This window comes from Anabrus simplex, chromosome 1 (assembly GCF_040414725.1).
Source record: "Anabrus simplex isolate iqAnaSimp1 chromosome 1, ASM4041472v1, whole genome shotgun sequence".
NCBI lineage: Eukaryota > Metazoa > Arthropoda > Insecta > Orthoptera > Tettigoniidae > Anabrus > Anabrus simplex.
Window position 1 is genome coordinate 516,831,563 of NC_090265.1, and position 14,130 is coordinate 516,845,692.

The 14,130-nt window shown below is 37.9% G+C and overlaps 1 protein-coding gene across 2 annotated transcripts in view; it reads left to right on the plus strand.

Annotated features, from left to right (window-relative positions):
* Nucleotides 1-14,130, plus strand: part of LOC136868721 (zinc finger protein 665) — a 131,237-nt gene that overhangs the window by 64,021 nt on the left and 53,086 nt on the right. For both annotated transcript variants that reach the window (XM_067144795.2, XM_067144796.2), the window contains one exon: nt 7,431-7,567. In XM_067144795.2, coding sequence (XP_067000896.1) covers nt 7,431-7,567 — 137 coding nt within the window. The remainder of the gene's footprint in view (nt 1-7,430; nt 7,568-14,130) is intronic.

Genomic DNA, 14,130 nt, shown 5'->3' on the forward strand with positions numbered 1-14,130 from the left:
CTTGCTTGCTCCCTCTCCACTTCTTTGTTTACATGGCGAGCCTGCTTTTGCTATATGCAAATGAATAGAACATTCTCTAAAATTCGAGGGTCATCAGGGCAAAGGTGCGTTGTTCTCGACTCTTACCCTGTGTTGTACAACATTACATTGGATTTTTACATCCTATTTACAGGTAATAATAAATTAGATACTGGTAATTACATGTTCTTACATTAAATAAAGTCGTATTAGTAAACGTACACCAGAAGTATTGTGACATAACCTCACATGTTCTGTTACACAAGACAGATCATACAACACACAAATAATAAATTATACAACCACAATTTATACCAAATAAAGTCTGTACTGACAACCTGTCATACTTCACTATGTATATAGTAGTAATAATAAATAATAATAATAATAATAGACGTAAACAATTTCATGAATCAAAATACCAGCACATATAGCCACACCTCGCAAGTAGTAATAATAATAATAATAATACCCTCTAATCGAGCTCAATATTTATTTAGTGTATGGCTTATACAGACAATATCAGTAATATATTTACGGATGAGAAACGAAGTAATTTGTGCAATTTGTGTTTCACAATTGAACATCAAGTTTTTCAATCCATCATACAGCATCTGGAGTCACCAGCAGGAAGTCATCTTCATCACTGTGAAAGGCTTGAATCTTACATTCCCTGACATTCCCTGGTGTGGAACTCCGCAGTCACAGTCTGGATTTGGTACTTTTTTCCACTTATGGAGATTGTGTCTGCACTGGCCATGTCTTGCTCTGATTCTGTTCAGGGCAGTCCAGGTCTTGTGTGGTAGGTGGGATCCACTTGGAAGTCTGGGACCTGAGAAGAAGGTATGCAGGCACACATCTGTTGCTGCTTCCCATAGACCTTTCCACTCATCAAGAGATTTAAAATCTTTAGCATCCATGTCAGCAGCATTACACAGATTTGGATGGTGTGATTTTAGTCTATTAAGATTCAAAAGTAGCAGGTCACTATTCACGGGTAAACTAGGATTCCTGGAGATCTTGTGGAATTCCTTCACAAGAGCATTAGATCGGTGTAGATCAGGTGGCATAATACCAGTTAGCGGTGGAAGCCAATGAACTGGAGTAGATGTGATTGCGCCTGATATGATGCTCATTGTGGTATTAAGCTGGGTGTCAACAAGCCTTGTGTGATGACTGTTCAACCAAACATGTGCACAATACTCAGCACTTGAATACACTAAACCCAAGGCTGAAGATCGCAAGGTGGTTGCTGAAGCTCCCCAGGTAGTTGCACACAGTTTATGGATGATGTTATTTCGAGACTTCAACTTTTGTGCTAACTTCAGGAGGTGTTGTTTGAAGGATGGTGTATGGTCCAAGATGACACCAAGGTATTTTGGGTTCCAATTATGATGAAGAATTCTCCCTCTGAAACTAACATTCTGTTTCACATTTGCCAAACGATGATTTAAATGGAAGCAAGACACTTCTGTTTTACTCACACTGGGTTGAAGTCTAGATTTTGAAGTAGTTTTCCAGTAAAGACAGGTCTTTGGTCAGAATTTCTTCAGTCATCTCTATTACCTGATCTTGTACAGCTAGAGCCAAGTTGTTGGCATACCAGAATTTTTTGGATGAAGTGTCAGGAAGGTCAGAGAGATATAAGTTGAACAATAATGGTGAGAGAACTGATCCTTGGGGCAATCCGTTGTTTAGCTTCCTGTCCTTGCTTATCTTGCTTCCAGTGATTACTTGGAACTTCCGATCACTTTACATGTTGTTAACCATTTGAGCCATCGTTCTGCATGGTATGATACAAAGTTTCACTATTTACCCATGGGTTTAGAGAATTGTTTCCAAGTTATACTAGTCCTGTTACACACTTGCATCACTTTGAATATCGGGTTGAATTCTTTAAAATACATCCTTAACGGACGGTATTGACTTTGCCGCAAAGAGGCCTTCGTTGAGTAATATGACGTGGTGACCTGGAGTATCTTGCTCTCTTAAAAGTCGATCCTATTCTAGTTTCATGTGGACTATAGCTTCCGAAATCAGTCATCCACTCTGCACTGTATTTTGAGGTGAATCACAGTCTTACTTAATTTCAGTACACAGTGTACCGGGGGTACACCTCCGGCCAGTTAATCTGCGCGCCTTCTATAAGTCCATCTGTGTAAACAACTTGAACTTGTATATTACAAGATACTTTGGTTTTCAACTGTTAGATGTCTCTGTCATCAGTTTAAGTGCCCCCACTAGTGGGATCAACTATAATTAATTTTTAAAGGAAAGTTTATTTTTGCTGTTGGCAAACCTTAGGTTTTGAGTATTGTTTTGTTCATGTATCAGAGTTGTCAACACTTCTACTGGTTCCTTCTTCAAAAGTAATCAACCTTCCAGAAACTTTTAAATAATTTCTCTAGCTAATTAAAATGGGAGGTGTATACAGGAATCCAGCCTATCAGTAAAGAGTTCTTGAAGCTTCCCCTCAAAAATACTCTAAAAGCTGGGTGCTTTAGGGCTGTGTGGTCTTAATTGATCCAGTGTGAGGAGGATGTATTGATATGAACCAAGAGGCAGGGGCACAGGCGGCATTTGGAAGGCCCTGCAGCTCAAGGTAATGGCAGAATTTTCATAAACATGTGATTGCTCCTGCGGATAGCTGGAGGGGAAGGTTTCAACCAGTGGCGAAACTACTTGGAGTCATTTGAGGCAGTGCCTACCCTAAGAGATACAATTAAACATAAATATACCGGGCGAGTTGGCCGTGCGCATAGAGGCGTGCGGCTGTGAGCTTGCATCCGGGAGATAGTAGGTTCGAATCCCACTATCGGCAGCCCTGAAGATGGTTTTCCGTGGTTTCCCATTTTCACACCAGGCAAATGCTGGGGCTGTACCTTAATTAAGGCCACGGCCGCTTCCTTCCAACTCCTAGGCCTTTCCTATCCCATCGTCGCCATAAGACCTATCTGTGTCGGTGCGACGTAAAGCCCCTATAAAAAAAAAAAACATAAATATTGTAACAAATTTATCTGTTGTTATTGTGTTAAATCAACAATAATCTCTATTTGATATGTGCTACATGATGACAGCAGATGATGTGCTTCTCTGTTCGTCACACTAGATGGTGACAGCAGACTACTTCTTCTGATAGGGAATCAAGTCTCTAACTTGTCTCACCCAAGACTTTTTGCTTTGTTTCCCTACCGTCAGCTTGGGTGATTAGAGCGGAGTGGTGGAAGAAAGATAGGTTACCGCCCACACTCCTCTCTCCGCAAGGTCTAGACCCCAGAGAGGCGTGCCTCCCCTGCTATTTGAGAGTGTAGAAACTCTCCCCGCGAAAGTGACAGTGAGGTACCGTATTGTTAAAATTGTGTTATTCTTTTGAATTAGTAGGAAATCAGTGCATAATTGGCTTTATTTGTGACAGTTCAGCCATGGACTGTTATTTGTGTAAAAACAAGACTGACATCATCCAATTGAAATTCGCATTGAAATAATGAGTGAAGTGGGCCCCATAGAGAATTTAACGAGTCTTTTGAACTCTTTAAAACGTAAACTTTTCTCATCTTGGACTTACGAAGAGAAGTCTGAAGCCAAAAACAAAAGATGTATGCCTAATTTGGATATTAAGTATTTTGACAGTGAAGTAGCAATAAAGTTTCAATTTTCTTGGTATACTCGATATTCGTCGTTAACAGCCTGTACCGAAAACAAGTAGCTATTTTTGTTGTGTGTGTGTTTTGTTTGGTGGTGAAAAGGAATGGACTTTAAAGTGGTGTAATTGTTACGAAATACTTTCTTAGAAAAGCAGAGAAGCATCAAAATTCAAATAAACATACTCAGAATGAAGAGAGATTCCGTTTACTGGGGCGCGGGAGTATAGAACATTCTTCATCTGAAGGTGCAAGAATTCAAGCCGTTAAACATAACGAAGTCGTGAAACAAAATCGGCTTGTTGTTGAAAGACTTGCTGACACTGTGTTTTCTTGGGAAACAGGAGCTTGGATTTCGAGGTCATTTTGAAGGGGAAGACTCGATTAGCAGTGGCAATTACCTAGAGTTGTTAGATTCGTCTTTCAAAACAGGAACAGTAAATTCAAGATCATCTCCAGTCCACATCGGGCTTTAAAGGCATGTCAAGCAATATACAGAATGAATTAATTGAGGCTGTAACTGCCATAATTCAGGAGACAATCAAAACAGAATTAGATTCTTGTGAGTTTATTGGTTTTCAGGCAGATGAGACCTTAGATGTATCAAACAGATCTCAAGTTAGTGTAATAGTCTTGTTCTTCTCAAAGCAGGGTCCTAGAGAAAGATTCATAGGCTTTTATGATGTTTTGATTGATAAGACTGCATCAGGCTTATCAGAATTAATTGTCGATATTCTGCAAAATTGGGGAGTAATTGATAAAGTTGTATATCAAACATATGATGGGTGTTCCTCATTGGCAGGAAAGCAAGGGGATGTTAAGCATTATGTTAAACAAGTTTGCCCAAAGGCAATATTTCTACACTGTTATGCACAAAGGTTAAACCTTGTTCTTCTCCATTGCTCCAAAACAATAAAATCATTCAGGCTCTTCATTCATAATTTGACTGCATTTCATTCATTTTGTTAGTAGATCCTCATCTTCTGGAATCCAAAGGATTCAGACTTTCACAAGCATGCACTACATGTTGGAGCTTTCATTCAGGAGCAGTCCACACAATATTTTCACACTATGATGATTTAAGACAGGTTTTTGAAGACATTGCAGAGAATGATGAGGGTTGGGACAGTGAGTCATACAGTTCAGCTGTTCTGTAATGGATGTAGTTACTTGGAGTGAAATATGCATAAAGAGCCTGTTTCTGCGAACTTTGGACACTGTTTTCAAGCAATCTTGTAGACACTTAACTTATCTGTGTTTAATTTCAAAACACCTGCATTGTGTATGTTTGTTTTTTTGCCACAAAATACCTGAGTGTTTTAACAGTGGACAATGAAATGTCAAAGCATTTCATAAATCATATGTTAAATAATGTTTTTTAATGGAATAGCCCTTGTTATATAAAATGTGATTGTTCCCGTTTTATCTTTATTTGATTCCTTATTTATGAATTGTTTATATGTTACTAGCTGATGTACCCGTGCTTCGCTACGAAATTCTACATTGTATACAGAATTCGAGGTTAGGTAGTGTACATGTTGTGAGCAAGATTGTATTAAATTGCATTGCTCTTAACGTTACCCAAGAAACACGATGGGGAAGTCACCAAAAGTCTTTTCTTGTGTGAAGACTGGGTTAGGGAATTTTCATTGTAATGGTAGGCCCTCTTGCCTACCGTCGGTCACAGTCAAGTAGGGTAGTTTTCATTATTATAGCATCCACTCACTCTCCACCTACCTTTTTACATCCTCAGAAAGACTGTCTTAGTTATTTTCCCAACTGAAATCAACATAGATCAGTACAATGACGCCAGTAGGAATGTCACGATTAAAAGCGATGCTATCACACGCAGTACTCGATCAAATTAATAACCACACATATTCTCACTTTTAACAAACAGTGCTATGCTGCCGATCTAACAGTCCAAAGTTCCAGAGCTGGAGTGACCAGGGCGCAGACAGTCGCGAGGCGTGAACACTCTTTAATTTTGGGGGCGGGGGGCAGGAGTTGAGTGAAGGTGGGGCAGGGAGGAATAGTGTAGAGTCCCAGGGCAAAAACTATGCCCTCTTACTCATCTGTTTAATAGGATTACCCGAGGAGTCAGAAAATCTCAATTCACTACACTGGCGGCGGAAAAATCTATCTGACTAGGAGGCAAATTTTTCCTCCAAGCCAGATGAGAATTTGGAATAAAATTAATGTAGAATTAAATAAAAGTGAAGAAGCTTTTCTTATGAAACAGCTCTTTTCAGGGTTGAATTTTGAGTTATTTAGTGAATTGTGGTCTGTAATTTGGAATAGGCCTAAATTGTTATTCTACACCAGGTACTACTACTACTACTACTACTACTACTACTACTACTACTACTACTGAGCCTCTGCCTTAAGTGTGCACACGGCTCATTCAAAACAGCGTGTCAGAGTAGGGATCGAATAGCTTGAACACTATTGTGTACCAATGTGTTACGTACCAGCAGTATCAGAAAATGTATAAACCAGAGGAATGGCATGCTAAAAGAAGAAAGTTTTCTATCTCCCCACCTATTTCCCGCCAATATTCAGGCAGGCTGTTATACTCGGTACGCAGCAGCAATTCCATCTATCGGATATGAGTGGCACCATAAGAGACAAAGAACATCACAACAAATAATGGTCAATTTAATGTTATTGTCGATCACTATTATGCGTTTTCTATATTGTAGGCCTTCACATTTAGTTATCTTCTGACTGTAACATACCACTCTTATCATAGTCGGTACTCTAAAACTGAATAAAACATAAATGATTGGAAATTGTATTCTGTGTAACTTTTGTTATATAGTACTTTTCGATAGGACCAATAACATAGGTACTAAACTACAATTTCATCCAGGCTGAATAAAATATTTATAGCTTAGACTGTTGTATCTTATTCCCCGACTCTATATACCGATTTTTATTAAATTCTGTTAACCCATTTTCTCGTGGCTCGGCGTTGATATGGACTTAGCAGCAAAAATACAAATTCATGAATATCTGTGTTATCATAGGCGGTATGGTAAAAGTGTATAAGACATAAATGATAGGAAATTTAATTCTCTATAACTTTAGTTATGTTGTATTTATCGATAGGACCACTAATAATGTAAATATTTGGGAGTTACATTTTGGGCCTTCCCCTAAACTACCATTTCACTCAGCTCGAATGAAATGATTTATAGCCTAGATTGTAGTGGCTCATCCCCCGACTTTATATACCGTTTTTCGTTAAATTATCTTCAGCCGTTTTCTCGTGATACGTGTACATACAGATAGACAGACAGACAGACAGAAATTACGGGAAAGTTAAAAATGCATTTCCTTGTCACTGTGGACATGACTGATACAGAAATACCATTCTTTTCATATTGTGAGCAATGTACAGACAAAACTCTTATTTTATATATATAGATATGGGTGTAATCGAGATGTTACATATTTGAATCTCATGAAAATGTGTTACATAATATAGAAATAAAGTAATTATATATTATAACACTTTTTGCATCAAGATTTCATGAATATTTTGGCAATTTTTAGAACATATAAATTGAATGGTATTGATACTTCAGGGTTATATAAAGTCGTGTCTCAATGACTGGAACTATAGCGTATTTTAGAGGCCAGAAAATGTGGTATCTGCATCTTTCTTATTTGACTGTGACTATAATGAGATGAGAAACAGATAAGTAATCCTTTACAGAATCAGAGTATTGAGTTCATGTTACCTCACATCTGCCTCTTTTTTTTTAGGTGCGTCGCACAGATAGATTGCCCAAGCAATTATGCTGCGAATGTGTGGATAAGCTTTACTTGTGCCATTCCTTCGCTGAGACATCACTACTGGCACAAGGTAAATTGCAAGCCTTGTTTGACAGCAGTTATTTCATGTAAGTATAGTGGTCTCATTTTAGGCCTAAATAAATTCCTTTAGTTTTCTATGCAAAAAAAAAAAAAAAAAAAAAGGATTAGTTGATCAGTTGTGGAAATGAAACAGAACCTTAATCTGCCATATTTATTAATGTATTACATGCAATTTTTGGGAGAATTCTTCTTGATATCACAATATCGTATCTAGGTTAGGTTCTTCAGTCTGCCAAAACTAATACAGTATAAAATAAATTTGTGAATTACCCCTCTTTTACTCTTTTCAAGGGACCAAGAAATACTGGTGTAATAGGGGGGAAGTGTAAATCGTATGAAACAACTTTTACTGGTATATATAAAAATGCTCTGGAAAAGGAGGTAAATGTTACACAAATGCATATTATTAATTTATAGAGTATTTCAATCTCAATAGATTTATTGTACTTATCTCAAATAAAGGTCCATGTAAGTTAATTACTGTACTGTAGTAACTGTTGACTACACTGCCTTTGTAATTCTGTTCATCCTTTGCCCAGGAGAAGGTTACCGGTAGGTGGTTAAAAATTTGTATAATACAGTATATTCTTACAATATACAGTAGTTACTTTCTTAGAATGGCTATAGATTTATCTAAGATGCAATCTTTTCTCTGAATGAAACAATATAATTGCTACTATTGTACCTGTATTTACAACATTAACACACATTTATTCCAGATGGAAAACTACACAGTCGCTGCTTCCTACCAATATAGCCCAGAATCGATCTCTGTTTACACTTCTTATTTCTTATGACCTCTATTTGTTTTTCAAGCTCATAAAGGTTATGAAAATTATTTTCACCTCCCTCTACAGATGACAGATACCTGCGTAAGACATTCACTACTGCACTTGCATCAGCACTGGTAGGCATCACTTCACCATCTTCCTCTGCTTCATTACTGTCACTGGTGGGAGACTCGGCTGCTGTTTGCTCAGCGACCAACTCCTCCACACTTCTTTCCTCTGCAGTGATCACAGAATCATCTACCTGAAGAAAATCTTCAGTAGTGCAGTCTTGACTGCAACATTCTCCATACATCAGGTAGCAGGTCGTCGTCGTCTTCTTCTTCTTCTTCTTCTTCTTCTTCTTCTTCTTCTTCTTCTTCTTCTTCTTCTTCTTCTTCTGGCAGCTGAGATTCGGGATGATTCTTGAAAAATCCTGCTTTCAAGAAACAATTTCAGATGGTAGTCTGCTTCACGGCTTTCCAAGACTTTGCAATGAAGTGAAGCGCATCCAGGATTGAAACTTTAAATGATGATGGATTCTTTCGAGCATCCATAAGGAATAAAATTTACTGCACCAGGTTCTTCCTATAAAGTGAGTGAATAACCCCTAATCCATAGGTTGTAGCTTGCTTGTGCAGTTAGCAGGCAGAAATTCTAATTGCACATTCCTCAAATTAACATCCACGGGATGTGCAGGATAATGGTCGATGAAAAGAAGGATCTTCCTATTTTGTGCACCCATTTTAAAATCCAGAGCAATTAACTGCTGTCGGAAAAGATCTGAGGTCATCCAAGCTTTATGATTGGCATCGTAGGCAGTAGGTAATGATCACACATTCTTGAAGCAACGAGGCTTTTTAGATTTCCCTATCACATAGGGGTGGAGCTTCTCAGAGCTTCTCTCAGCATTGGCTCGCAAAATCACCGTGAGCCTCATCTTGCTCTGTTTCCCACCATGGCATTTATCTCCTTTGAATGCCAAAGTCTTGCTGGGCAAAACACTGAAAAACAGTCCAGTTTCATCTAGGTTAAAAAAGTTCCTGGGTTCGTAATCCTTGGTCAGCTCCTGCAATCTTCTGTCCATCCATTCTTCCACAGTTTTATCACTAATTGTATTAGATTCCCCACAAACAATTTTATAGATTAGGTTATACCTTTTCCTAAATTGGTCGATCCAGCCATTGGACGCGCTGAAATTTTCAATGCCAAGAATGTTTGCCACTTTAAGCGTCTTTTCCCTTAAGAGCACACCGTCAGCTAGAATGCCTGCGGCTCTTGAAGTTTCAAACCAACTTTTTACAATTTTTTTTTTTTCTTTTCGTATTTGCAGTATGATGCATACTTCTTTTTCTTCGAGTTTGGTCCGCATTCTGAAGGACTTGATGTAATGCTTCCTCTGTTTTTCACAATTGTATTCAGTGTGGGTACAGGAAGCTGCGATTTGCGTGCTGCGGTACAAATCAACCTTTTTTAATATTCGAACTTTCTCATCCATAGTGAAAGTTTTTCTTTCCTTCTTTTTTACCATTATTAGCAGGAAAACAATAAAGCAACAACAAAGAAGGATTAATGAATACACACTACGGGAAAGGAAGATCGCGACAATTCACTTTGAGCGCTTGACTCACATAACAAGAACAAAAAACGTAACAAATAACAAAAATAAATGTGATGAATCAGTAACAATAACTTTAACAACTCCAACAACAAACGCAAGTGTAAAACAATAACTGTGAAATAACGAATTCGGGCAAGAAAAACACTGAATCACTTGATAACGTCTCCTTCTTGTGGCTTATACTGTACTTAGCAATAAAGCAAACACCTGATATCTCCTTCTTCTTCTCCTTTGTGGTTTTTGTGGGCTCTGCATTTTGCTATTACTCAGATACTGTATGTGTGGTATTATACATGTTTTTGATTTCTATTGTATGTTTGTTTACTTGCATTCAAAAGTCATACGATTATGGTGGAAAGTTTGTGTGTATGTGAGATTTAGAGAGTTAGTTCAACTCGTTGTGGATTTGAAAATAAGGTTTAGGACGTTTTGGAAAACACCTGATATCAAAGAAAGCACTGCGTTGGTTAAGCGGAAGTTCAGTACTGTTCCAACCCCCTCTTTTTTGATTGTTTACCCTCATTTTTCGAGTGATTGTTCCTTCACTTTCTACTAATTTTGTTAGTCATCTTGTTCCTTCATATTCTACTAATTTTGAAGTCACCTTTATTATGCTACTACTAAATAGGAGCTAATGAGCATGCACTTATTTTGCTTATAAAAATCACAACCTCTGGCACCAATAGGTAAGACCACAGGGTACTTAACATTGTCCAGGCGCAGTGGTCCTTATGAAATATTGACATTACACTAACAGAAATGTTAGGAAAATGTTACTAAAATTTCAATGAGAAAAACAATGTTCATTGATAATATGGAGTTGAAAAGGATAATATTAACATATTTACATGGGGGCAGTCTAAGGTAAAAGATACAAGTAAAAGTTATTATAGACCATGGTTGTTTGATTTGGTTGTCATGCCATGGTTACTCAAAGTGTTTCAGGTTAGTTGCGACGCCATTTTACCTCGAATTTTTTCCTCTCGAACGGCCTGTAAATGGTGGGAAGCATAAAATGTCGCAAACATAAATTTGAGTATTTTAATATATTGTGAGCATAGGAAGTCTCAGGGGACCAACAAAAAATGTTGTAAAAGACGGGAAAACGTAAAACCCTGGAACGTAAATGCGGGGTAATACTGTATATGCAGTATGAGCTGTCATACCCATAGTTGATGGGTTAGCTTTTGGATAATGGCAGCAGAGATACTATCTATTGGAGATGACTGGCAGCAGAAAGAGACAGAACACATTTCAACTAACGACGACAGTTGGTTAGTATAATGTTATTTTTGATAAAATGATAATTTTTAGGTACTCAGGATGTTGTAGGCAATCACATATTAAAGCATTTGAGGCCTAGGCTTCCAACCCCCTCTTTTTTGATTGTTTACCCTCATTTTTCGAGTGATTGTTCCTTCACTTTCTTCTAATTTTGTTAGTCATCTTGTTCCTTCATATTCTACTAATTTTGAAGTCACCTTTATTATGCTACTACTAAATAGGAGCTAATGAGCACGCACTTATTTTGCTTATAAAAATCACAACCTCTGCCAAGAAACACCAGCAGCTTTGTTACCTTGGCAGCTGAACAGTATGTAGGATGCTAATTAGTTTATAATATCACCTATTCCATACATATTTTTTTTTTAAAACAATAGGAATTTATCTTTATTTCCATATGAGACATGTTTCGTCTTATCATTGAAGGCATCATCAATCACAGTACTACCTCAAGGCATAAATCAGGTACCTGATTTGTAATTAAATTATAAATACTAAGGAATAATATTGACATTACATTAGGGATAATCAATGAGAAAAACAATGTTCAGTAATAACTATTTACATGGGGGCAGTCTATGGGAAAGATAAGTGACTGGCACCAATAGGTAAGACCACAGGGTACTTAACATTGTCCAGGCGCAGTGGTCCTTATGAAATATTGACATTACACTAACAGAAATGTTAGGAAAATGTTACTAAAATTTCAATGAGAAAAACAATGTTCATTAATAATATGGAGTTGAAAAGGATTATATTAACATATTTACATGGGGGCAGTCTAAGGTAAAAGATACAAGTAGTCGGTACCAGTGCATAAAACCACAGAGCATTTCAGCAGTGTCCAGCAGTGGTGGTTTGACATGAATCGTTGACGCTACTCTATTAGAAAGTTTGGAAAATTACAAAGCCTATAATTATATTTGCATGGAAGCAGTTTGGGGAGAAAGTATACAACGTCTGGTACCAATGTGCATAACAATAATTTCTGCCATTGGTTGATGATCGCAGTATTGACAGGGCAGCTACACAGTATTATTAACGTTACTCTATTGAAAAGTTGGGAAATTACAAAGCTTGTAATAACATATTTACACGGGAGCAGTTTGGGGAGGAAGGATACAAAATGTCTGGCACCATATGCGTAACATTAATTTTTGCTGTTGGTTTGTGATCACAGTATTGGGAAGGCAACTACACAGTAATATGCAGCAGTGGTTTGACCTCAGTTCTTAATTATCTGGAATGCCAGGAATAATATTCCAATGTTTTTAGAGAATGCCAAATGAGGCTCTATCAGAGAGTAGTCATACTGAAACTGTCTGGTTGAAGTCCCGTGTTCGTGGATATGTCTCCATAAGCAGCGGTGAATTTGGCTGGCATGGAAGGAAACTTGATTGGGTGTCGTATTGTTTAGGCATAATTTCGGTGTAGTTGAAAAGAAAGGTCGTTAAGTAGTAGTATGCGGTGCATTTGAATGGCAGCAATAATGGCTGTTATTTGTTGATAATGGTATTTTCAGGGAACGTGTTGCTGGGTTGGAATCACTCTCTTAAATTGAATTTTGTTACTTCTTGATAACTTTGAATGCTATGTGAAAATAATACCAGCGTGTGAAAGGTGATGAGACTTTAAACGGAGGTATTGTCGTAATTGAAAACATGAAGAACATCGGGACGAAGTTTTGGTTTGTGATGCTGGCCCAGTAAAATAGAACGGAGTTACATTTGGTGTAATCCATAGTGGAGGGATCAAATATGAAAATACACTACGACTGAGTTGGAGTGCCATGGCTAGGACGAGTCATCTTCAGTTCTGTCTGTGAAGTAGAGCTGTAGTGGCACGCCATGTTGGTGCCCGATGCGTGCTGGATGCTAGCGTGTTGTTAAAAGCTGTGGTGGATGGAGTGGAAGTTATCCGATATGCCGCTGAGATGCTACTTGTTCAGGGTAAGTGTTGACTATGAACAGTATTCAATAGAATAGATCTAATGTATTCAAGAACAGTGCAAATGAACTTTTAGACATAATTTTAGACCTGAAACTTTATAACTCTAATCTGATGCAAGTTTATTATAAACTGTATTATATACTCTTAGAAGTAAGTAGTGGTTTTAATATTATTGTATATGTTGTTTTTATCAAATAAGGTTTTTCAGCAGCTGAAGATGGCCTCTAATAGAGATCAAAACTGGTACTGCAAAATGTATTTGTAATGTAAATACATCAGAAATAAATCAAGTATTGATTATGTGGGAAATCCAAGTTCAGAATTGTGATTCAAAGCATTTCGTTACCAATTTGGAGGAGTGCTTCAGATTGTTAGGGGTGGTGGTGGTTATTGTTTTAAGAGGAAGTACAACTAGGCAACCATCCTCTATATAACACTTATCAGAGGGAAAAAATGGAAGGTATCCAACACTTCAAAAAATGAAGGTATCGGCCAAAGAAAGACAGAGTGTGTACATTTTTCTGAACCCCTCTGTAGAACATAGGGGAAAAGACTAATTGCACTTATTTCAGTGGAAGGAATCTCCAAAATTAAATTAATTTTGCTGCATATGAAGCAGCTCACAGCTGATTCTTCTTTCCAGCATATTTTTGCATCGCAGGGACGTTCATTTTTACATTTCTAATACAAATAAATGTCTAAGGAATATCTAAGGGCATGACAATGAAAGACTTCCTAGGCCTTAAGTGCTCTAATACCGTCGGGGTCAGAAAGGAACAAGAGTTGACCAAGGTAGGTCGGATAGGATAGATGGGCACAACTAAGTGGAAGCAGTGCCAGGACTCAGCTGAGGGCCCCATGGTCGCCAACCCACGCTCCCAAGTTAAGGGCTTCTAGGGCCCTTTTTAGTTGACTCTTACGACAGGCAGGGGATACTGTGGGTGTTATTCTACTACCCCCACCCACA